This window comes from Oncorhynchus mykiss, chromosome 4, assembly GCF_057628025.1.
Source record: "Oncorhynchus mykiss isolate SJ-2025 chromosome 4, ASM5762802v1, whole genome shotgun sequence".
Classification (NCBI taxonomy): domain Eukaryota; kingdom Metazoa; phylum Chordata; class Actinopteri; order Salmoniformes; family Salmonidae; genus Oncorhynchus; species Oncorhynchus mykiss.
In genome coordinates this window covers 68,611,174-68,634,352 of record NC_143025.1, presented here as the reverse complement: position 1 = coordinate 68,634,352, position 23,179 = coordinate 68,611,174, and the positions used below count along the sequence as shown (strand labels likewise).

General features: G+C 42.3%; 1 protein-coding gene across 1 annotated transcript in view; it reads right to left on the bottom strand.

Moving 5' to 3' along the window:
* LOC110522251 (tubulinyl-Tyr carboxypeptidase 2) overlaps nt 1-23,179 on the bottom strand; it is a 39,156-nt gene that overhangs the window by 9,324 nt on the left and 6,653 nt on the right. The window contains exons 3-6 of the mRNA XM_036975823.2: nt 22,720-22,776; nt 22,197-22,271; nt 17,525-17,906; nt 15,490-15,608 (exon numbers count right to left, since the gene is read on the bottom strand). Of these exons, the coding sequence (XP_036831718.1) occupies nt 15,490-15,608; nt 17,525-17,906; nt 22,197-22,271; nt 22,720-22,776 (633 nt within the window). The remainder of the gene's footprint in view (nt 1-15,489; nt 15,609-17,524; nt 17,907-22,196; nt 22,272-22,719; nt 22,777-23,179) is intronic.

Genomic DNA, 23,179 nt, shown 5'->3' with positions numbered 1-23,179 from the left:
AAACATTTGCAATGGCCTAGTCAAAGCCCAGACCTAATCCCAATTGAGATGTTGTGGCATTACTTGAAACGAGCAGTTCATGCTTGAAAACCCACAAATGTCGCTGAGTTAAAGTAGTTCTGCATGGAAGAGTGGGCCAAAATTCCTTCACGGCGATGTGAGACTGATCAACAACTACAGGAAGCATTTGGTTGCAGTCATTGCAGCTAAAGGTGGCACATCCAGTTACTGAGTGTTGGGTTTTTACATTAACTTTGTTAATTAAATAAAAGTAGTATCACTTTTTTTGTTATTTGTAAACTCAGGTTCCCTTTATCTAATATTAGCTTTTGGTTGAAGATCTGATAACATTCAGTATAAAAAATATGCACAAATCAAGAAAATCAGAAAGGGAGAAAATACCTTTTCACGACACTGTAGATCTCAGCCTACAGGCCCTCTTTAAATGTCACTGTTGTTCACTTAGAAGAGCCTCTTCTCACTCCTTTGGTCTGTAAGGAAAGATAATGTGCATCATTAGTCTCAATTACTATGGTGTAAGAGGCTATTGTCAAGCCACTTCAAGTGGGGATTACGCACATGAAGAAACTCACATTCAGAATTGCAAACCCACACACTCCCCTACGTATATATTTGGAAAGCAAAGCTAAAACTATTAATTTGGCTCTATACTCCAGCATTTTGGATTTGAGATCAAATGTTCATATGAGGCACAGTACAGAATGTACTTTACTGTAAGTATAAATAAGAATAGAATATGTTTCTGAACATTTCTATATTAATGTGGATGCTACCATGATTACAGATAATCATGAACGAATCGTGAATAATGATTATGAGAGAGAAACTTACAGATGCACAAAGATCATACCCCTAAGACATGCTACCCTCTCACCATTACGAATAACAGAAGAGGTTAGACATTTGGGGGGGGGGGGGTATGATAGTTATGGCTCTGTAACTTTCTCATTCATCATTAGACACAATTCATTCATGATTGTCCGTAATCATGGTAGCATCCACATTAATGTAGAAGAGTTCAGAAACATATTATACTCTTATTTACAATCAAATCTATTCCAAAATGACACAATACATTATTTACCATTAATTTCTATTGGGCAACAACATCATCTGAAACACAACCAAAAGAAACTGCAAAGTCACAAACTTGATGTAATCATTGCGTGCTAGGAATATAGGACCAAATACTAAACATTTGACTACTTTAATACACAAGTGAATTTGTCCAAATACTTATGATACCTTCAAATGTGGGGACTAGACACATTAAGTTCTTTCATTTCTAAAGGACAAAACAGATAATTAAAATACCCTCAAACAAAAGGTGACATTCTGTACTGTTGCCTCATATGAAACATTTCATCTCAAATCCAAAATGCTGGAGATTAGAGCCAACTGAAAAGTTTTATCATCACTGTCTAAATAAATACATAGTGTGGCTTCCCGAGTGGTGCAGTGGTCTAAGGCACTGCATCGCAGTAATAGCTGTGCCACTAGAGATTTTGGGTTCGAGTCCAGGCTTTGTTGCGACCGGGAGACCCATGGGGCAGTGCACAATTGGCCCAGTGTCATCCGGGTTAGGGGAGGGTTTGGCCGACAGGGAAGTCCTTGTCTCATCGCGCACTAGAGACACCTTTGGTGGACCGGGCACAGTGCACGCTGACACGGTCGCCAGGTGTACAGTGTTTCCTCTGACACATTGGTGCAGCTGGCTTCCGGGTTAAGTGGGCATTGTGTCAAGATGCAGTGTGGCTTGGTTGGGTTGTGTTTCGGGGGATGCACGGCTCTCGACCTTTGCCTCTCTCGAGTCCGTATGTGTAACGTCTGCTTCCAACTCACACCCTCAAACAAGTAGATCCCCTCAATGCAGCCCACTTTCCAGCTCACACTGTCAAACACATAGATCCCCTGAACACAGCTCACTCTCCAGATCCCAATCACCTGAATTCTAATCACCTGTTCACACACCTGTATGTCATTATCACACACTATTTAGTTCAGTTTGCACCCCATCATTGTGAGGTATTGTTTGTTTGTGACACTTCTATTCGGAGCGTTGGGTTTCATGTAACTTAATCCTCTTGTGTATGATAGTTTTTGCCTGCCTCACTATCGACACCTTTTGCCTATCGGATTTCCTGTTATGAACCTATTGCCTGATCTCCCGGACAACGCTACGAACCTTTTCCCTGCCTGTACTGTTTCCCTTTTGAACCTCCTGTGTATGACCTTCTGCCTGCCCCTGGACCCAGCTACGTGCCTCCTCCTGTGGTCCCTTGCAATAAACACCTGCTGCGCCCTGCCCTTGAAACCAGCTCTCTGTCTCCCCTCGTGTTCAATACAGATAAGGAGTTGCAGCGATGAGACAAGACTGTAACTACCAATTGAATAACACAAAATTGGGTAGAAAAAGGAGTAAATAATAAAAATTACATAAAAAAATGTAAATTTAAATAAATACGTAGTGCATAAATGCACACACACGCGTGCCCACACGCACACAGACACACAGACACACACATACCAGATGTCAAAGAGGTTTCACACTCAATGTCAAATTACAATACACACAAACATAACCCATGAATGACAAAAATCCAACATTAGGCTTTGGATTGCTGGGCTGAGCTATGACTTTAAAAACATATCTAGTCAATCTGAGCTGGGCCGTACAAGGGTGATTACTAGAAGGCATCTCTAATGTATGTAGATCCTCCTCTCTATGTCTGTGTTCCCTGAATAATGTTGTAGCTGCTGCACCGTGAGCCAGCCCCAGATCCTATTACAGCCTCAGCCTGCCCTCTGCCAGCTGAGAGGACACCAAACCAGGCCAGGAGGATGGGTAAGAAGGCTCTCATCTTACCAGATAGCAACAGGGCACTGTGGTGTGTGTGTGTGTGTGTGTGTGTGTGTGTGCGTGTGTGTGTGTGTGTGTGTGTGTATGTGTGGGTGTGTGTGTGTGTGTGCGCGCGTGCGCGTGCGTGTGTGTGTGTGTGTGTTTGCGCGTTAGAGATGCGTGGGTTGACTCATAACCCGTAGGCCCTGCGGTTATATCCAAGGGGCGGGTGGGTTTAGGATCATGAAACATTGTGTGGATGAAGGGTGGGTGGGTTGAATAAAGAGAAAACAATACATACAAAAATCCATAAATGTATCATTCTTGTGCAATTTATATCTATTGGCAACATTGAGATTTTTCTTTCATTAGTGTGTAAGCAGCTTTAGGGCCTAACTTTACGCGAGCCAAATAGCCTCATTGCCAAATAGCCTACTCGCCAAATAGCTTACTCGCCAAATGCTTTTGGGAATGGGAAGAAAAAGTTAACGTCGATCCACTGAGGCAAAAAGGGCAATGTTGGCGTTTAATTCAATAAGAGAAAAGCTGCGAAATGGAGAGTTGAAAATAAAGAGAAGGGCTAGAAAAGTAATGTTTGGGAAATATTTGGTGAAGTGGTAGAGGATGATAGCAGTGCCGGCTATGTTATGTATGATGATTTTGAGGCGCTATGCAAATTTGACAGTCACAAGACGGGGACTTAAAATAAATAAAATTGTATTGGTCGCATACACATATTGTGCAGCTGTTATCGCGGATGTAGTGAAATGCCTATGTTCCAAGCTCCAACAGTGCAGTAATAACGATACAAAACAATACACGCAAATAACCCTAAATTAAAAGAAAGGAATTAAGAAATAGGTGTTTAGCTTGTCCGGGAGCAAGGCATCTGTGTCCGCAACGTGGCTGGCTTTCCAATTATAATCTGTGACTGTTTGGAGTCCCTGCCACATAAGTCTCTTGTCTGAGCCGTTGAATTGCGATTCCACTTTGTCTCTGTACTGTCGTTTGGCTTTTTTGATTGCCTTATGGAGGGCATAGCTGGTCTGTCTGTATATGTCCATGTTCCCAGTCACCTTGCTGTGGTTTGCTCTTTCAGTTTTGCACGAATGCTACCGTCTATCCAAAGTTTGGATAAGTTCTAATAGTCACAGTGGGAACAACATCCTCAATACACTTGCTGATGAGCTCAGTCACAGAGTCAGTGTAAACGTCAATACTTTTCTCAGAGGTAATCCAGAACATTTCCCAGTCTGTGTGATCGGCCAATGGCAAATGGGTCTATGGCACGTCAATGGAACTGTAGTCTACTGTTTGTATTTGCATTTATTAAGGATCCCCATTAGCTGCTGCCAGTTACTCTTCCTGGGGTCCATCAACATTAAGGCAGTAATATACAATACAATATTACATTACATTACATTTCATAACACTTTTCACAACACATTAAGTAGAGTTCATGTCGGAAATTAACATACACTTAGGTTGGAGTCATTAAAACTCGTTAAGCAACCATTCCACAAATTTCTTGTTAACAAACTATAGTTTTGGCAAGTCGGTTAGGACATCTACTTTGTGCGTGACACAAGTAATTTTTCCAACAATTGTTTACAGAAAGATTATTTCACTGTATCACAATTCCAGGGGGTCAGAAGTTTACATACACTAAAGTTGACTGTGCCTTCAAACAGCTTGGAAAATTCCAGAAAATTATGTCATGGCTTTAGAAGCTTCTGATAGGCTAATTGACATAATTTTACATTTAAATTGGAGGTGTATCTGTGGATGTATTTCAAGGCCTACCTTCAAACACTGTGCCTCTTTGCTTGACATCATGGGAAAATCAAAAGAAATCAGCCAAGACCTATGAGAGTTTTTTTAGACCTCCACAAGTCTGGTTCATCCTTGGGAGCAATTTCCAAACGCCTGAAGGTACCACGTTCATCTGTACAAACAATAGTACACAAGTATAAACACCATGGGACAACGCAGCCGTCATACCGCTCAGGAAGGAGACGCGTTCTGTCTCCTAGAAATTAACGTACTTTGGTGCGAAAAGTGCAAATGAATCCCAGAACAACAGGAAAGGACCTTCTGAAGATGCTGGAGGAAACAGGTATAAAAGTATCTATATCCACAGTAAAACGAGTTCTATATCGACATAACCTGAAAGGCCGCTCAGCAAGGAAGAAGTCACTGCTCCAAAACCACCATAAAAAAAGCCAGAATGCGGTTTGCAACTGCACATGGGGACAAAGATCGTACTTTTTGGAGAAATATCCTCTGGTCTGATGAAACTAAAATAGAACTGTTTGACCATAATGACCATCGTTATGTTTGGAGGAAAAAGGGGGAGGCTTGCAAGCCAAAGAACAAAATTACAAGCACGGGGGTGGCAGCATCATGTTGTGGGGGTGCTTTGCTGCAGGAGGGACTGGTGCACTTCACAAAGTAGATGGCATCATGAGGGAGGAAGATTATGTGGATATATTGAAGCAACATCTCAAGACATCAGTCAGGATGTTAAAGCTTGTTAGCAAATGGGTCTTCCAAATGGACAATGACCCCAAGCATACTTCCAAAGTTGTGGCAAAATGGCTTAAGGACAACAAAGTCAAGGTATTGGAGTGGCCATCACGAAGCCCTGACCTCAATCCCATAGAAGATGTGTGGGCAGAAATGAAAAAGCGTGTGCGAGCAAGGAGGCCTACAAACTGACTCAGTTACACCAGCTCTGTCAGGAGGAATGGGCCAAAATTCACCCAACTTATTGTGGGAAGCTTGTGAAAGGCTACCCGAAACATTTGACCCAAGTTAAACAATTTAAAGGCAATGCTACCAAATACTAATTGAGTGTATGTAAACTTCTGACCCACTGGGAATGTGTTGAAATAAATTAAAGCTGAAATAAATCATTCTCTCTACTATTATTATGACATTTTGCATTCGTAAAATAAATTGGTGATCCTAACTGACCTAAGGCAGGGAATTTTTACTAGGATTAAATGTCAAGAATTGTGAAAAACTGAATTGAAATGTATTTGGCTAAGATGTATGTAAACTTCCAACTGTATGTTCCCTCAGGCCACTACTCTTCTACCACATACAGTCAGTATCTACAATACAAAATCCATGTGTGTGTAGAGTGCGTGTGTTAGCATGTGTATGTATGTGTGTCTCTTCACAGTCCCGGGCTTGTTCCATAAGGAGAATTTGTATCTGTTTTCTAAATCTGATTCTAGTGCTTGCATCAGTTACCTGATGTGGAATATAGTTCCATGTAGCCATGGCTCTATGTAGTACTGTGCGCCTCCCATAGTCTGTTCTGGACTTGGGGATTGTGAAGAGACCTCTGGTGGCATGTCTTGTGGGGTATGCATGGGTGTCCGAGCTGTGTGCTAGTAGTTGAAATTGATTGTTCAGTGCATTAAACAGTCAATACTTTTACAAAATCAAGTAGTGATGAAGTCAATCTCTCCTCTACTTTGATCCATGAGAGATTGACATGTATATTATTAATGTTAGCTCTCTGTGTACATGTTCTGAGCCAATTGTAATTTTCCTAAGTCCCTCTTTGTGGCACCTGACCACACGGCCAGACAGTAGTCCAGGTGCGACAAAACTTGGGCCTGTAGGACCTGCCTTGTTGATAGTGTTGTTAAGAAGGCAGAGCAGCACTTTATTATGGACAGACTTCTCCTGATCTTAGCTACTATGTTTTGAACATACAGCTCAACTTGCTCAATTTCCATTTGCTCAATTCATTACAAGATTTAGATGAGGTTTGGGGTTTAGTGAATGATTTGTCCCAAAAACAATGCTTTTACTTTTGAAATATTTAGTACTAACTTTTTTCTTGCCACCCATTCTGAAACTGACTATAGCTCTTTGTTAGTGTTTCAGTGATTTCACTCGCTGTAGTAGCTGACATGTATAGTGTTGAGTCATCCGCATACATATAAACACTGGCTTTACTCAAAGCCAATGGCAGGCCATTAGTAAAGATTGAAAAAATGAAGGGGCCTAGACAGCTTCCCTGGGGAATGCCTGATTCTACCTGGATTATGTTGGAGAGGCTTCCATTAAAGAACACCCCCTGTGTTCTGTTAGACAGGTAACTTATCCATAATATAGCAGGGGGTGTAAAGCCATAACACATATGTTCCAGCAGCAGACTATGATTGATAATATCAAAATCCGCACTGAAGTCAAACAAAATAGCTCCAACAATCTTTTAATCATCAATTTCTCTCGGCCAATCACCAGTAATTTGAAGTGCCATGCATGTTGAATGCCCTTCCTCATAAGCGTGCTGAAAGTTTTTTGTAAATTTGATTTTATATAAAAGTATTGACTGTTTAATGCACCAAACAATCAATTTCAATGCTGATTGGTTGGCTATTTGAGCCACTAAAGTGGGCTTTACTATTCTTGGGTAGTGGAATGACTTTTGCTTCCCTCCAGGCCTAAGGGGACACACATTCTTGTTAGCTTAGATTGAAGATATGGCAAATCGGAGTGGCAATATCATCCGCTATTAGCCTCAATAAATGTCCATCCAAGTTGTCAGACCCAGGTGTCTTGTCATTGTTTATAGACAACAATCATTTTTTCACCTCTTCCACACTCCACTTTTCAAAATTACAACGCTTGTCGTTCATAATTTGGTCAGTTTTTATTTTTGTGTATAGTCGGCATTTGTTGCTGGCATGTCATGCCTAAATTTGCTAATCTTGTCAATAAAAAAATTATTGAAGTAGTTGGCAATATCAGTGGGTTGGTGATGAATGACCCATCTGATTCAATAAACTAGTTTGCCTTTTTGCCCAAAATTGAATTGAAGGTGCTTCAAAGCTTATTACTGTCATTCTTTATATCATTTCACTTTGTTTCATAGTATAGAGGGGTTAAATGGAAACTGAAATCTGAACACTGACTATTGAGTATGAAAAAAATAAAAGTTTAATAGCGTGTGACCTTACAATGCTCGGATGCCATACTAATTGTGGCTTTGACAACAGCTGCTCAATTTAATATGGGGATGTGCTACTGAAATCAATGAATAGTAGGAAACCACGCAATTGTGCATGACACATTATCAGTATGCAGAAATAGAATGGTTTATAGTATGTGAATTTCCGAAAATCTAATATGGTTTAAATGCCAGGATGTTATACTTCGAATTCGATGCACACTTTTCCACAATGCATTGGAAGAGGTCTACTGCGAGTGATAGGACCTTGTTCTCTTCAAGTAGCCAAACAACAAAACTAGGCTACTTAATTGTGAAGATGCCGAATAGCGAAGCTTCTGCGGTGGTGTTCAAATGTATACTCAGTAGTTTTTGTTCTCCTTAAAATGATCACGAGTATTGCATCGTAGGCTACATCTTAGAAAACAGATTTTGTATTGTTTTTTACCCAAAGCGTATTTCTGCTTTCTCATTGAAACGTATTTATTATTCTCCTGGCCTTCGTCATAGCTTTTAAACTAAACTAAAACAGTTATTCTGATCTCGTTCCCAATGATCAGTGCTTTAAGTTTATTATGTTGCTGTCAAGCAGTTCTGAATTTGTGATGCCCGACTGTCCACGTTTTCCTTTGCAATAGCCTTTTGACTTGAACATTTGAAAAGTTTTGGTGTGTGTACTAGGCTATTTGATTTAATGTATATATGTTACAGCACTTTGGTTTCACTAATAAATATGTTGAAATGGAACCAAATGATCTGTTTCTGTCTTCAGTCCTTTTTAAATAGGATAGATGGGCTATAGGCTGAGGTATAGGTCAAATGTGATAGTTTGCCTATAACCAGCCTGAGTAGGCCTATAACTCTATTCTATTCAGAGTTTCGAAAAATGTATCAAATTGGAAATTAGCTATTTTCAGGCTGATCAATGCAATGCATGTCTGTTGAATTTTGGTATGTTTTGTGGTACGCTAGCAATGTTCCCTCTAAGCTGCGTGTGTGCGAGCAGTAGAAATATCAGCCCCCGCAGAGAAGCATGAGATTGAACTTCACTCAACTTTCTGGAGTTTTTCCCCTTAGTTAACACTATCACCATTTCCCTTTACTGTGGAAATTGTGATCGAATCAACGCAATATTAGCCACTTTCAATGAAACATACCGAAACATATGCATATTGCATTGACAGGCATGACCTGTACTCCACACAGACCAGTGCGGCATAACCAATCAGAGCTGCAGTATGCCTATATGCAAATAGACCATTGCCATATATGGATCTGTGTCATTCACTTTGAACTAGACTGTGTTTACAGCAAAGTAGATGCTATTTCTAGACATCTTTGAAAAGATATTCAGGTAAAGATTTTTGTTCTTGTCTTAAAGCGGCAGTGTTGTATTTAAAAAAAGGCTTGAATAAGATAAGTAGTCAATAGGTAGAGGGTAGAATAATTTGTCTGATTCTCTGTAATAATGGTGTGGGATTAATAATGCATTTTATTTTGTAAAGTGGTTTCTTGCATCAAACAACACAGCATTTTCAGTCACCTCCATGTCTTAAGGACAAGGGAATAAACAGGTTAATATCAACCACTGCATGTTTTGGAATGCAGGCCTATATTGATCACCACACATTGGCTGCTACTGTAGGCTAAATTATATAACTATTTCTCTTTTAAAATATTATGGGATACATTTTATCCACTGTTTTTGATGGTAGGCCACTCTGGTAGGCCTCCATTATGATCAAATAGCCACAGTAGCCTACTTGACCACTGTCTGAAACTGTAACTTAAAGCGGGTACAGCCTCAGTGTTTACAGTAAACATGTGCTGGAAGTGGCACAAGATTTTCACAACGTTCAAGTTTGCGCTCAGCAGACCTGAGATTTGCTCAGTGCCGAAAAAATAAGGTCTGTAGAAAAATAGGCCAGTCTGTAGAGGTGCCATCTTTATGGTCTAAGGCACTGCATCTCAGTGCTTGAGGTGTCACTACAGACACCCTGGTTCAAATCCAGGCTGTATCACAACCAACCGTGATTGGGAGTCCCATTGGGCAGCACACAATTGGCCCACAGTCGTCCGGGTTAGGGGAGAGTTTGGCCGGTGTAGTCCGTCATTGTAGATACAAATTTGTTCTTAACTAACTTGCCTGGTTAAGTAAAGGTTACATTTAAAAAAAATCTGCATCATAAAAGCTGATAGTATTTCAACCACATAAAATATGCATCCAAGCCGAACTTAAATCTTATCAGAAATATATTGGGTCATTTTCACAGCATTGTATTTCCTTACAACTGGTCAAACTGATATCATTTGGAAACTTTGTACAGAAAACTTTTCACATATTTATTTTTTTGTATTTTCTCCTCGGTCCCTAATGTCTTTGCAACTCGAAAGAGAATTTTACCGACATTATTCTGGGAAGCAAGGGTTTATTTAGTCTTCTAGGGAAACACATACTGACAGAAGAGAAGCTACACGTATCTAATTATAGACAAGTTGACTAACAAACAGCCTACCAAAATGTCAGAAATTATAAGCAGGAACATATCTAAATTAGGCAAAAAATCCTGCAATCCCTGTAAAAAAAATCATTCCGCTCTCTCTGTTGCCTACAGCACATGTTCTATACTTGCGTGTTAGGGTCAGGTGCACATATAGTCGGGCGGTTGCGGATGGGTTATTAGCAATTGCGGGAGGGTGCGGGTGAACAAACAGCTGACCCACGCACCACTAGACTTCAAAATCTAGTTTGGTTTTAAATAAAGTATCAGTGAGAGTGGATGAGTGTCTCTTCCAGCCTCTATCTTGTCAGAACCACTCTAGCTTGACAACACTTCCAGTCCTGTTTCTCTGTCTGTGTCTCTGTGTGACACACTCAGTCAATAGCGAACTTAAATATAGCCAAGAGGAATTATGAGAGTCCATGCATAAATCCCAGGATGCCTTCTGCACAGGCTTGAAGTAGAAGTTGTCCTTCACCAAAGATCTACGATCAGATTACACAAGCCCCCTTCCTAACCTTAACCAATCGAGGACGAGACAAGTTCTGATTTGGGGGGGATGGGAAAGATCTTCTACATTCCACAGTGCAAGTATCCCAGCAGCCTCTCTGTCAGGGCAGGATCCTCCATCCTGAATCCTCCAACTGTGCTGGTGATTGATAATAGGAGAGGACACGTCCCTTCTATAGGACACACTCCTCTGGGCTGACTGGGGCTTTCAGATGTTGTCAGCAGAACTTCTTCCTCCCTCCCTCTGCTCGGCAGGCTGTCATAATACTGCTGTGCTGTCAGAATGGACCGTCAGCCCAGCCAAGCCGCTGAGTTAGGTCCTCCATCACAACACATACTGTGGTGTACACTCACGCGTAGGCTACATACCACTGGAATGCACATTGCACACATTCACTCCTTCACCCCCACACACATACTGAAGCTAGTGTGCTTCCACGTTAACTCCAACTTAACCATGAGCTGTTCACCCAGATCAGCCAATGTCAGTATCTACTCTAGTGCTGCTGCTCAGCCCTCTGTTTCCTCTAACTGGCTGCTGCAGCTGATAAGAATATGACAGACTGAACTCTTCCTGAACTGGGATCTTTAGCCAGGAAGCAAGGCAGGAAAAGGGGCCTTAAGGATAAGAGAAGAGCAATCGTCTACAGTAAACATCTAACTTTCTTAACTCCTTAACCCCTTACACTCGTGGGAATTGGCCTATATGCATAGTGATAGATTGAATTGTTTCTTACAGACTAAATCTTAAATTCATATGCATAACAATGGTAGCAATTGAATGGGAACAGTTTGAAGGTAATGGGAAAATTATTAGACCAAAGGTGAGTGCACATCAGTTCACCTGACACAACACTGAATCCAAACATTACACAGTTGATTTGATGTGCATTTTAAATTGACTGTACTTTTTGCCTAATTTGTTGATAATATTCTGGATACATCCAGTAACATGATTAGACTATTCCTGGAAAATGTGTGGCAAGTATTCTTATTCCTGCCAAAACCTTTCATTTTCAACCCGTATATGGGTACCAGTGTAAAGGGCTACAGTCAGCAACTTCAGTAAGTGTGTCAGGGTTCCATGCCCAGCTAGCACATAACGTTATGAGAACCATATTTTTCTTATAGCTTGGTGAAAGCCTAGTTGTCCTATGGTTATTTGCATACAACCTTCCTACAATGTTCTGGGAATGGTGCAAGATAGTTGCTTGGAACTTCAAAAATAACAATTTTCTTGGTATTTCATTACTTTAACAGAACGTTTCATAAAATGTGAAACATGGTTACATTGAATTACATTTTTGGTAATGTTCTAGGAACGTTCTCCAACTGGTTTGACATTGGGAATGTTCTCAAATAATTCAGAGAAGGTAAAGAAACAATGTTCTTTTGTGGGAATTTCAGTTCTTCAGCATAATGTTTTCTGCAGGTTTCCTCGTGATTCTAATTAAAGTAGTGTTCTCAGAACGTTGAGAGAATATTAAGAAACAACATTATTCTGCGGGAATTTCAGTACTTCAGCATAATGTTTTCTGCAGGTTTCAGGATTGTTCTACTTAAAGTCATGTTCTCAGAACATTAACAAAACTTTCCATAAAAACCACAAGAAAACATTAGTAACGTTCAAAGAATGTTCATAGAATGTTTAAAAAATACACTGCTCAAAAAAATAAAGGGAACACTTAACCTTTTGAACCTCTGGGGGCAGTATTTCATTTTTGGATGAAAAACGTTCCCGTTTTAAACAAGATATTTTGTCACGAAAAGATGCTCGACTATGCATATACAGCTTTGGAAAGAAAACACTCTGACGTTTCCAAAACTGCAAAGATATTGTCTGTGAGTGCCACAGAACTAATGCTACAGGCAAAACCAAGATGAAATTTCATACAGGAAGTGAGCCAGATTTTGAATGCGCTGTGTTCCAATGTCTCCTTATATGGCTGTGAATGCGCAAGGAATGAGCCTACACTTTCTGTCGTTTCCCCAAGGTGTTTGCAGCATTGTGACGTATTTGTAGGCATATCATTGGAAAATTGACCATAAGAGACTACATTTACCAGGTGTCCGCTCGGTGTCCTCCGTCGAAACTATTGCGTAATCTCCAGGTGCGTGCATTTTTCCATTTTGAACAGAGGAGAAACCAAACTGCCACGAGTGATTTATCATCGAATAGATATGTGAAAAACACCTTGAGGATTGATTCTAAACAACATTTGCCATGTTTCTGTCGATATTATGGAGTTAATTTGGAAAAAAGTTTGCCGTTGTAATGACTGAATTTTCAGGTTTTTTTCTTAGCCAAACGTGATAAACAAAACGGAGCGATTTCTCCTACACAAATAATATTTTTGGAAAAACTTAACATTTGCTATCTAACTGAGAGTCTCCTCATTGAAAACATCCGAAGTTCTTCAAAGGTAAATTATTTTATTTGAATGCTTTTCTTGTTTTTGTGAAAATGTTGCCTGCTGAATGCTAGGCTTAATGCTATGCTAGCTATCAATACTCTTACACAAATGCTTGTGTAGCTATGGTTGAAAAGCATTTTTTGAAAATCTGAGATGACAGTGTTGTTAACAAAAGGTTATGCTAATGAGCTTGAGGCTATAATTACGCTCCCGGATACGGGATTGCTCGTCGCAACGTTAAACAAACGATTGCTCGTTAAACAACACAATGTAACTCCAAGTCAATCACACTTCTGTGAAATCAAACTGTCCACTTAGGAAGCAACACTGATTGACAATAAATTTCACATGCTGTTGTGCAAATGGAATAGACAACAGGTGGAAATTATAGGCAATTAGCAAGACACCCCCAATAAAGGTGTGGTTCTGCAGGTGATAACCACAGACCACTTCTCAGTTGCTATGCTTCCTGGCTGATGTTTTGGTCACTTTTGAATGCTGGTGGTGCTTTCACTCTAGTGGTAGCATGAGACGGAGTCTACAACCCACACAAGTGGCTCAGGTAGTGCAGCTCATGCAGGATGGCACATCAATGCGAGCTGTGGCAAGAAGGTTTGCTGTGTCTGTCAGCGTAGTGTCCAGAGCATGGAGGTGCTACCAGGAGACAGGCCAGTACATCAGGAGACGTGGAGGAGGCCGTAGGAGGGCAACAACCCAGCAGCAGGACCTCTACCTCCACCTTTGTGCAAGGAGGAGCAGGAGGAGCACTGCCAGAGCCCTGCAAAATTACCTCCAGCAGGCCACAAATGTGCATGTGTCTGCTCAAACGGTCAGAAACAGACTCCATGAGAGTGGTATGAGGGCCCGACGTCCACAGGTGGGGGTTGTGCTTACAGCCCAACACCGTGCAGGACGTTTGGCATTTGCCAGAGAACACCAAGATTGGCAAATTCGCCACTGGCGCCCTGTGCTCTTTACAGATGAAAGCAGGTTCACACTGAGCATATTATGTGACAGACGTGACAGAGTCTGGAGATGCCGTGGGAAATGTTCTGCTGCCTGCAACATCCTCCAGCATGACCGGTTTGGAGGTGGATCAGTCATGGTGTGGGGTGGCATTTCTTTGGGGGGGCCGCACAGCCCTCCATGTGCTCGCCAGAGGTAGCCTGACTGCCATTAGGTACCGAGATGAGATCCTCAGACCCCTGTGAGACCATATGCTGGTGCGGTTGGCCCTGGTTTCCTCCTAATGCAAGACAATGCTAGACCTCATGTGGCTGGAGTGTGTCAGCAGTTCCTACAAGAGGAAGGCATTGATGCTATGGACTGGCCCGCCCGTTCCCCAGACCTGAATCCAATTGAGCACATCTGGAACATCATGTCTCGCTCCATCCACCAACGCCGCGTTGCACCACAGACTGTCCAGGAGTTGGCGGATGCTTTAGTCCAGGTCTGGGAGGAGATCCCTCAGGAGACCATCCGCCACCTCATCAGGAGCATGCCCAGGCATTGTAGGGAGGTCATAGAGGCACGTGGAGGCCACACACACTATTGAGCCTCATTTTGACTTGTTTTAAGGACATTACTTCAAAGTTGGATCAGCCTGTAGTGTGGTTTTCCACTTTAATTTTTAGTGTGACTCCAAATCCAGACCTCCATGGGTTGATAAATTTGATTTCCATTGATAATTGTTGTGTGATTTTGTTGTCAGCACATTCAACTATGTAAAGAAAAAAGTATTTAATAAGAATATTTCATTCATTCAGATCTAGGATGTGCTATTTTAGTGTTCCCTTTAGTTTTTTGAGCAGTGTATATTCTTTCTATTCTCAGCATAAACAAAACTCTCTCTATCCTCTATCTTGTTAAGTGTGTTCAGGAATGTTGGCTGCTCCCACTAATTGGCCACACCTGATCTTAATGAGTGGTTGCTTCCTTTGAAATGGGGTCTGTTTGAATAGACTCAAATTAACAGCATTGAATGTGTAAAAAAACATGGCATGCTAGCTCCATCCTGGTGGCGCAATGGACTGATTCCATGGATAGAGAACAGTAGATCATAGGTTGGAATCTCACTGACGCCGTGCCATAATAAAGAAGAAATTATGCTTAGGCGTTATTATTATAATGCCTAAGCAAATTAATTTTCATTAGTCCTATACGCGCTTGAAGTTCAAAACAGTTAACCCAAATTAAGTTAGCAGTTATTAAAAGGATCCCAAGGATACTTACGACTTGTCTCTCCGGTGGATGTGGCGTCTTTGGGGGCTGCTCTGTCGGCGGTGGGGGGAGAGAGACTTGCCTCTGGTCCGTTCTTTGATGGGAGACTGGGCACTCGATGACTTCAGGATCTGAGATAAAACAACAGAATAAGACTTAGGAATCTAATGTATAAGATCCGGTTTGAGCTGCAGTTTCTTTACTGCAAGCTGCAGGAGGAGTTACATTCTGTTTATCAATTAGCAGGCATGTTCACCATTCACTGGGCCCATTTGCTGCAGGCCATGGGGCTGGGGAAATGAAAAGTTCCGCTTCAATAAAAAGAGCAGTTGAAGAAGTTAACTTTTAATGACACAGTTGGATTTCAGGGACATAGTGAGTAAAGGCGCCATCTGTGAATCAATGTAGGGAGAAGAGGAGAGGGGATGACGACACTGTGGGGAGTGGGGAGACTTTGGAGAGGAGAGCCGAGAGTGTCTCTCTTCATTAGTAAAAACACTAACAGACAGTAATGAAGACAGCCTCCCAGGCAGTGCCCTCATTAACGTGATGATACCCCATTAACCCAATCAGCCCACTAGTCAACTCCCTCTGCAAACTCAATTACCCACGGGCTCACACCGGCACATATAGGCAGTTTTTAGGCACACACACAGGCAAAAACACACAGGCACACATGCACGCAAGCACACACACACACACACACACACACACACACACACACACACACACACACACACACACACACACACACACACACACACACACACACACACACACACACACACACACACACACTACAGGCACTGAAAGAGAGACTAACATATTACTAACATCCACTGCTTGGTTAGCAGAATTCGAGTTTCAGGGTCACCCTGTCCTGGTAGAAACCTAATGAGAGCTCACTGCTGACGGACAGTCCGGAGGAGAATAATTATGAAAAGGATTTCCTGGAACGAACCAACAGGAAGCAGCTCATATTCCGTGCTCCAGAAACCACATGCAGCTGAGAGCATAGGCAGGATGTTAGTCATAAGATTGGTGATAGACATAAGGATGTGTGTGTGGTAGCGGGGGAGGGTTATAGGACAGACACTCCTCTGCTATACTGTATAAAATGCAAGCTCTCTGTCTGTGTTGTGCATAGAAGACACACTAGAATAATTTCCCAAATAGCCTTTGAGCATTTTCACTGTAAAATTATTCCTAGATTGATTCATTCAAATGAGAAAAGTGTTTTTACACTAATGTCCCTATTACTAGTTCTAAAAAGGAAAAGGGTAGTAGGTGAGTTCTTCAGCTTCCAGAAATACGGTAATATCTATATATACACTGACACATTTTCGGTATGTATGTTAACTATGCACAGCTAACGAGAGGTCAAATACAGAGGTTAAGGCTGTATCTCCAGCGCTGGGCAGCTGGGAACACATGACCTACATTTACTGTTGCTGTGATAGTCAGCCGCACCATCTTACTACCATCCCCCACCAACCACCACGCTACAGCTGAGTCAGATGAATCTGGGAGACGTGGTCCAACCAGCCAGCTTCTCTGTCTTCTCTGTCTCTCTCTCTTCCACTGAGGGGAACTCTGGCCTTAATTATCCCTGACGGTTCATATTACACCCATCGCCCCTCCGTGGTAGCCGCCCTGGTTTCAGACGGGGAACAAAGGGGGAATTCCATGACATGATGCCGTTCCAGACGGAAGCCAAGCCAAAGCAACACAAACGAGTTGAACGCTCTCTCAGGGATGACCTCGGGTCAGTCGACTAGAGAGCTTATCTATTGTGTTGAACATTTTCAACCTAACAGAGTTCAAGGGTACAGTATACTGTACCCTACAATTCAGAGTATTGTTCAAAGACTTGTGAAATATAGTATTTGGGCATCCACGGGGTTACATACAGTGTTGTAGATACTAAACGGGGGAAAATGTATGAAAGGAGGGCAGTGAGGCGTCGAGTAATCAAGTTTGACACATATGCCCTCTCATGTCTGCCTAGAGGAGAAAAATGTGAGAAAGTAGGACAACAACATGGCACCTTCATCCTCATGTCTCGGCCATGTTTCTCCAGCTCCTTTCTCATGTCCTCTCTCCCCAGGCGGGCGGCGTTGAGCACCAGGTACTTCCACTCGATGGGCTGGAAGACGTGCGGGTCGTGGGGCACGTACAGGCCGATCTTCACCTTCTTCAGCGTGTGCTGGTAGCGACGGTACGAGTCCTCGAACTCCATCACCAGCTCGCTGAGCGTGCGGAAGGTCAAGGCCTTGTCCATGAGGTCTTGGCGGCGGCTCATGCCCAGCGTACCATAGCGTCCGTTGCAGTAGACGCCCAGCACCACGTGGTGGAAGTGGTTCCCTGAGAACTGGGTCTTGAAGCTGATGGGGAAACGCTCCACCGACGTCAGCCCGTTGGTCAGGTATCTGGGGTGACCATGCTCAAGGACGTTAACTGGCATCATTAGCAACAACAACAGTTTCAGGGAATTTAATGCTGTCTACTGAATGGTTGTAATTATATACACAGAAAGAGAGAGCAAGCGAGCGAAAGAGAGAAAAGAGAAAGAAAGAAAGAAAGAAAGAAAGAAAGAAAGAAAAAGAAAGAAAGAAGAAGGTAAACGCTAAAGCATCATGGTTAAAGGGGTTAGCATCAGTAGTATAATCAACAACAACAGTTTCAGGGAATTTAATGCTGTCTACTGAATGGTTGTAATTATATACACAGAAAGAGAGAGCGAGCGAGCGAAAGAGAGAAAAGAGAAAGAAAGAAAGAAAGAAGGTAAAAGCTAAAGCATCATGGTTAAAGGGGGTAGCATCAGTAGTATAATCAACAACAACTTTTCAGAGATAAATACTCCCTAATAATCTCCTGAATGGTGATCACTTGATGTTTACGAGAGAGAGAGAGAGAGAGAGAGAGAGAGAGAGAGAGAGAAGGGTGTATCCAAGCCAATGTTAAGCCCACTCACAAATTCATTAGATTATTTCCAGAAACTCATTAGCTAACTGGCATTGGCTGTTTTAATAATGGAGAAGCAGATTTAGTAAGTGGCTTGTCTTTGAACCCAAACACAGCCACACTCACTATATCTCTAAATCAAATCAGCTAATGGAGGGAGTGAATGAGAGGGTTTGGAGCTGACAGGTGTAACATTCATTATATCAGTTTCATTACAGCGGACAGACTGTAGTACATCTCTGCACATCATAGGATGGGATACTATCACAAAACAGATACATTTCTTTCAAACAAAATTTGAGGATACAGTATATGCATATTTCATTCGAAAGTAGCCAGACACTCAAAGACAGTTATTCCTAAAAGTCCCAGGAATAAATAGCTGTGGTGTCCTAACGTGGCATCTAGTGTCTCACACAATGCACACCAGGCTAGCCTCTCCCTGGGGCTTATACTCTGTATGTGGCTCCCCAGAACTCTTATGTAACTGGCCTGTGGATCCACTGCAGCGTGGCTGGGCGGCGCACGATGCGGCAGATTTGACAAATCTGGCCTGCCCAGGAGAGAGGGGGGCGGAGGGGGACACGGCAAGCTTGGAGATGGGTTATCTGGGACTGTCCAGGTCCCGAGGCAGTAGAGGCACTACAGTGACACACACAAGAATAGGAAACTCCACTGTGTGTATCAGTGACCTTATGACCAGTAAAAAGCAACTGGCAGCCCCACTGACTGGCCTGAGAAAGGGTCAATCAGATCAGAGTTTGACCCACTACCAACCATTAGCCTCAGCAGTACTGACCTCATCATAATCCAGACATATATTATGCATATATGATCTATGATCCACTCATCCGTATCATCATCAGTAATGTTGTCGTCTCATGTTTTCAATAAGCAGGCTGTTTTCGCTGCACCCTCACTCTGCAGTGTTGTGCAGTAACAATAACACAATCTGGCTGCTACTGTGGTTGAGATAATACATTGGTTCTGAGAGAGGGAGCACATTTCAGCATCAACTGACTGGTTTGTGGCTTGGCTCTGTTTCCTCTCAGCTACCAGCAACCATCTATTTGTATTTTGTATCTCTCCACACCAAGCCCTCTCAATGGCCAGAGCGCCTGTCCGTCATCTTCACATCCCGCCCGCCCGCCCACCCCTAACATCACAGCACTGTACTTTCATTAAATAATCATAGGGGCCAGCCGACCAGTTCAACAGGTGCAATGGGGATTCCCTTCCACAACATACATAGTTAAAAGGCATCTTTGTAGCGTCCGTGTGCGGCCACGAGTCATGTTTCACAAGCAAGATGCCTGTAGAGAAATATTCACAGAGGAAGCCTCAACTAAATAAAGTGGGCATATCCCATTTGAAGAAGAGAGCTCTTGAGGTTTGAGAGAAGAGTGACAGGTATTATTTAAGATCACCACAGGACAGGAAGCACCATGAAAGGAGGTTATGGTAGTTGACATCAACACTTTGATCAGTTACACTCTGTGTTCCCATGAGAAACAAACCCAACGTTGGGAGAATACAGACAGACAGCAGAAATAATCACCCTCAGAAAGAATATTTTTTTCTGACACTTTGTTTTTTCACAGAGTAGGGAGCGCAGTGCGGCGGCGGTTTGCAGAACGTTGGTGTGATTATTCATTGAGGCGGCAGTTAGAGCAACAGAAAAAAGAAAGCCCCTCTGTCCTCCCCTGTGGTAGCTGGGTCTGTCTACACTGTACACACATACTGTACACACACACACCCACACACACAGAGTCCCCCCATTGCCTCTCCTTACTGAATGCCCCATTAACTAACTACAAAAATATCACATATTACCAATGATGCACGGCATGCGATCCACCCCAACCCCAATAGTAGCATACTTCCTCTTATCTGCCACCAGGCAAGAGCTCTTTCCATTACCTGGGGAGGATTATTGTTGCCATAGAAACCAAACCAAGCGACGTATGACTATAAGGCCTGTGTTTACTAGCTCCAGCAGTACTGGCTCATGCTGCTTTAACACCTGAGCTGGGAAAACTCCAGGGAGGCGTTGCAAATATTAATGACACGCCTGTTAACTGCCCCCTAAGCCCTTCTCCAACAGAACAGCATATCTCTAGGTATATGACAAACACTCTGTCAGTGTTTGGAAGATTAAGATACATGCTTGCTCGGTTGCCATGATGCTGTGTGTGGAAGATGGCCCATAGTAAATATGATCCACGATGCACCACTGTTTGGTCAAGAGGAGGGTCAGCACTTTAGTAAAACCATCTGCTGCCCCTCTTGTTTTTTTAAACCAAATATCTATCATTAAGTGAAAGGCGAAACCAACTCGCAATAAACTTCTAAACATTCTGCTGGGATAAGACTGCCATTGACCCCTGATCCAGTACATTCACTGTTTTCTAAAGTATTAAAATGATATGCCCTCATTCACCCTAATTCTTTGACGTTTTATCAATCCTCGTAACAGGCAACAACAAAAAATCTGTTTAAATGTGTGACAATAATAAGAGCATACATAGTTCCATTACAAATATGTCCAAGACCTGATGAAACGGAGTTATTCTTTAAAAAACAAACATAAACTCTGTTTCTCCTCTCTGCGATAAGCATCTTAGGCTACTGTATTCAGAACCTCTTATCTGTAGTAGAGGAATCTGCCTTGCGGGGGACCTACTAATGCACCAAGTTACTGGAGGATTCAGCTCAACACAAAGACAAGGCTGTAGTAGTTGATCTGGAGGGAAACATAGGTTGTATCATAAGAAAACACGAGTATACAACACTCCATCTACTAAACCATTCACAGAACAAAACTAAGAGCCATGCTGTAACAACTGAGTCTCTAATTTTCTCACTATTATCTGAACATATCAACTGGTTCTGTATCTTAGCATACAGCTTGGCTGGCTCTTTCATCTAGGAGACCAGAGAATGTCTGTTGCAAGTCAAAGCTTCATTGAGCTTATCATCTTTGTCAATGAGGGTTAACAGGTTTGGTCTCACCTGACAGACTTGGACTTGAGCCTGGGCAAAAACTGGCCGAATAAACATTGTTTCCATGTCACTTCAACCAAAGAATTCAATGTGATAACGTTGAATCAACGTGTAAAACCGATTGGATTTGAAAAAAGTAATTAACGTAAAAGAATTTGGTATTTTGAACCTAAATCCAATGACATTATGACATTTATTTAATTATTTCATATTGAATTCAAGTTAATTGACAACTAAACCAACTGTAAATGAAAACTAGATGTTGAACTGACATCTGTGCCCAGTGGGATAAACCGAGAGAAAAGCCTGTCAAGTCAACAGACACAACAGACACAGCCTTTTTCTTCATGAGACCAGCTTGCAGTTTTGACTGAGGATAAACCTGTGCCCCTGAGAAAGATCAGGCTCGGACGTGACAGTAACCGTTTGTGAAAAGGGCCAGCAGCCAAGCCGCTCTAAATGGCAATGTGAGAAACGCTGCAGAAACTTTGCTCTGCCTGCCTATATGCTAGGAGGGAGGTTCACCTTTGAACTTTCAGACTCTTGTTTCCTAGCAACTGGGGCATCTGTGAGTCTTACTGGCCTAAGGGGGATTATTAAAGGGAAAGGGTATACCTCGTCAGTCGCACAACTGAATGTATCTAATTGATTTCAGGGGTTTCAACGGGCACCTCAGGACCAGAAACAGATCCGCTCTAACTCCCTTGGTTAATGTGTATCTCCGACTGTGCCTGCAGGCAAATAAAGGATACATTCCAAGGATGACAGCTTCAAGGCATTTGATTGGAAGAGATTCCCTGATCATTTCTCTCGCAGTCTCCATCAACCTGAAAGAGAACAAAGATGATTGTAGTGAATATTCTTGTTTCATACAAAGTCCCCTTTGGTGCCTTATACGAACAATGACACAATGGTGTTATTCAAACAGGATAACAACAGACCCTGTTTGAATGACTTCAAATGTGTCAAGTACAAGCCAAGTACACTAATGAAAGCACCATCTTCTAAATACGATGACCCCTTTTACATATTTTTGTATTTTTAAATGTCCTGGCTGTCTTTGCAGAGTACATGCACATAGCATGTGTACTCTGGGTAAAGGACACAGCAAGAGGCAGAGGACAGCTATTTTCAACATATGAACTGGCCTATATTCTTCTACAGACAAATTATGTTGTCTCACAGAGTAGTGGGACCTCTCTTCTGGCTCGGCACAGTGGCAGACACAGGAAAGACACAAACACGAACCAATTGAGATACCACAGACACACTTACCCACACAATGGTCTGGTCTTCCTTATCTCAAAGAACTGAGTTCCTGTGTGATTGTATCTGACAGACAGTTAAGGGGCATTCAAAGGAGTCTGCAATTATTTACAACGGCTGGGCGAGAGGGGAATGGTGATGTTTCTGATATCAGGTTGATGTAATTAATCTATTGTAGGCTAGAGGTTTATGAATATCCGAGAGAAAAAAAACTGTACCTCAAAGACCTCATTGATTACATTCCCCCCCCCCCCCCTCACTGTCATGTGTCAAGTCTAACTGAAACGAATTTGAAAACGATGGCTACTCTCCATCTGAATGTGTCTCCCGCAGTTAACAGAGTGAAGACTATAAAGTACTGTGACATTATTTACAGACCCACGGAGCACCTGTGGCTACAGTATGGCAGTTGGTGCACCTGTAGCTACAGTATGGCAGTTGGTGCACCTGCACTCCCCTGGCTACAATC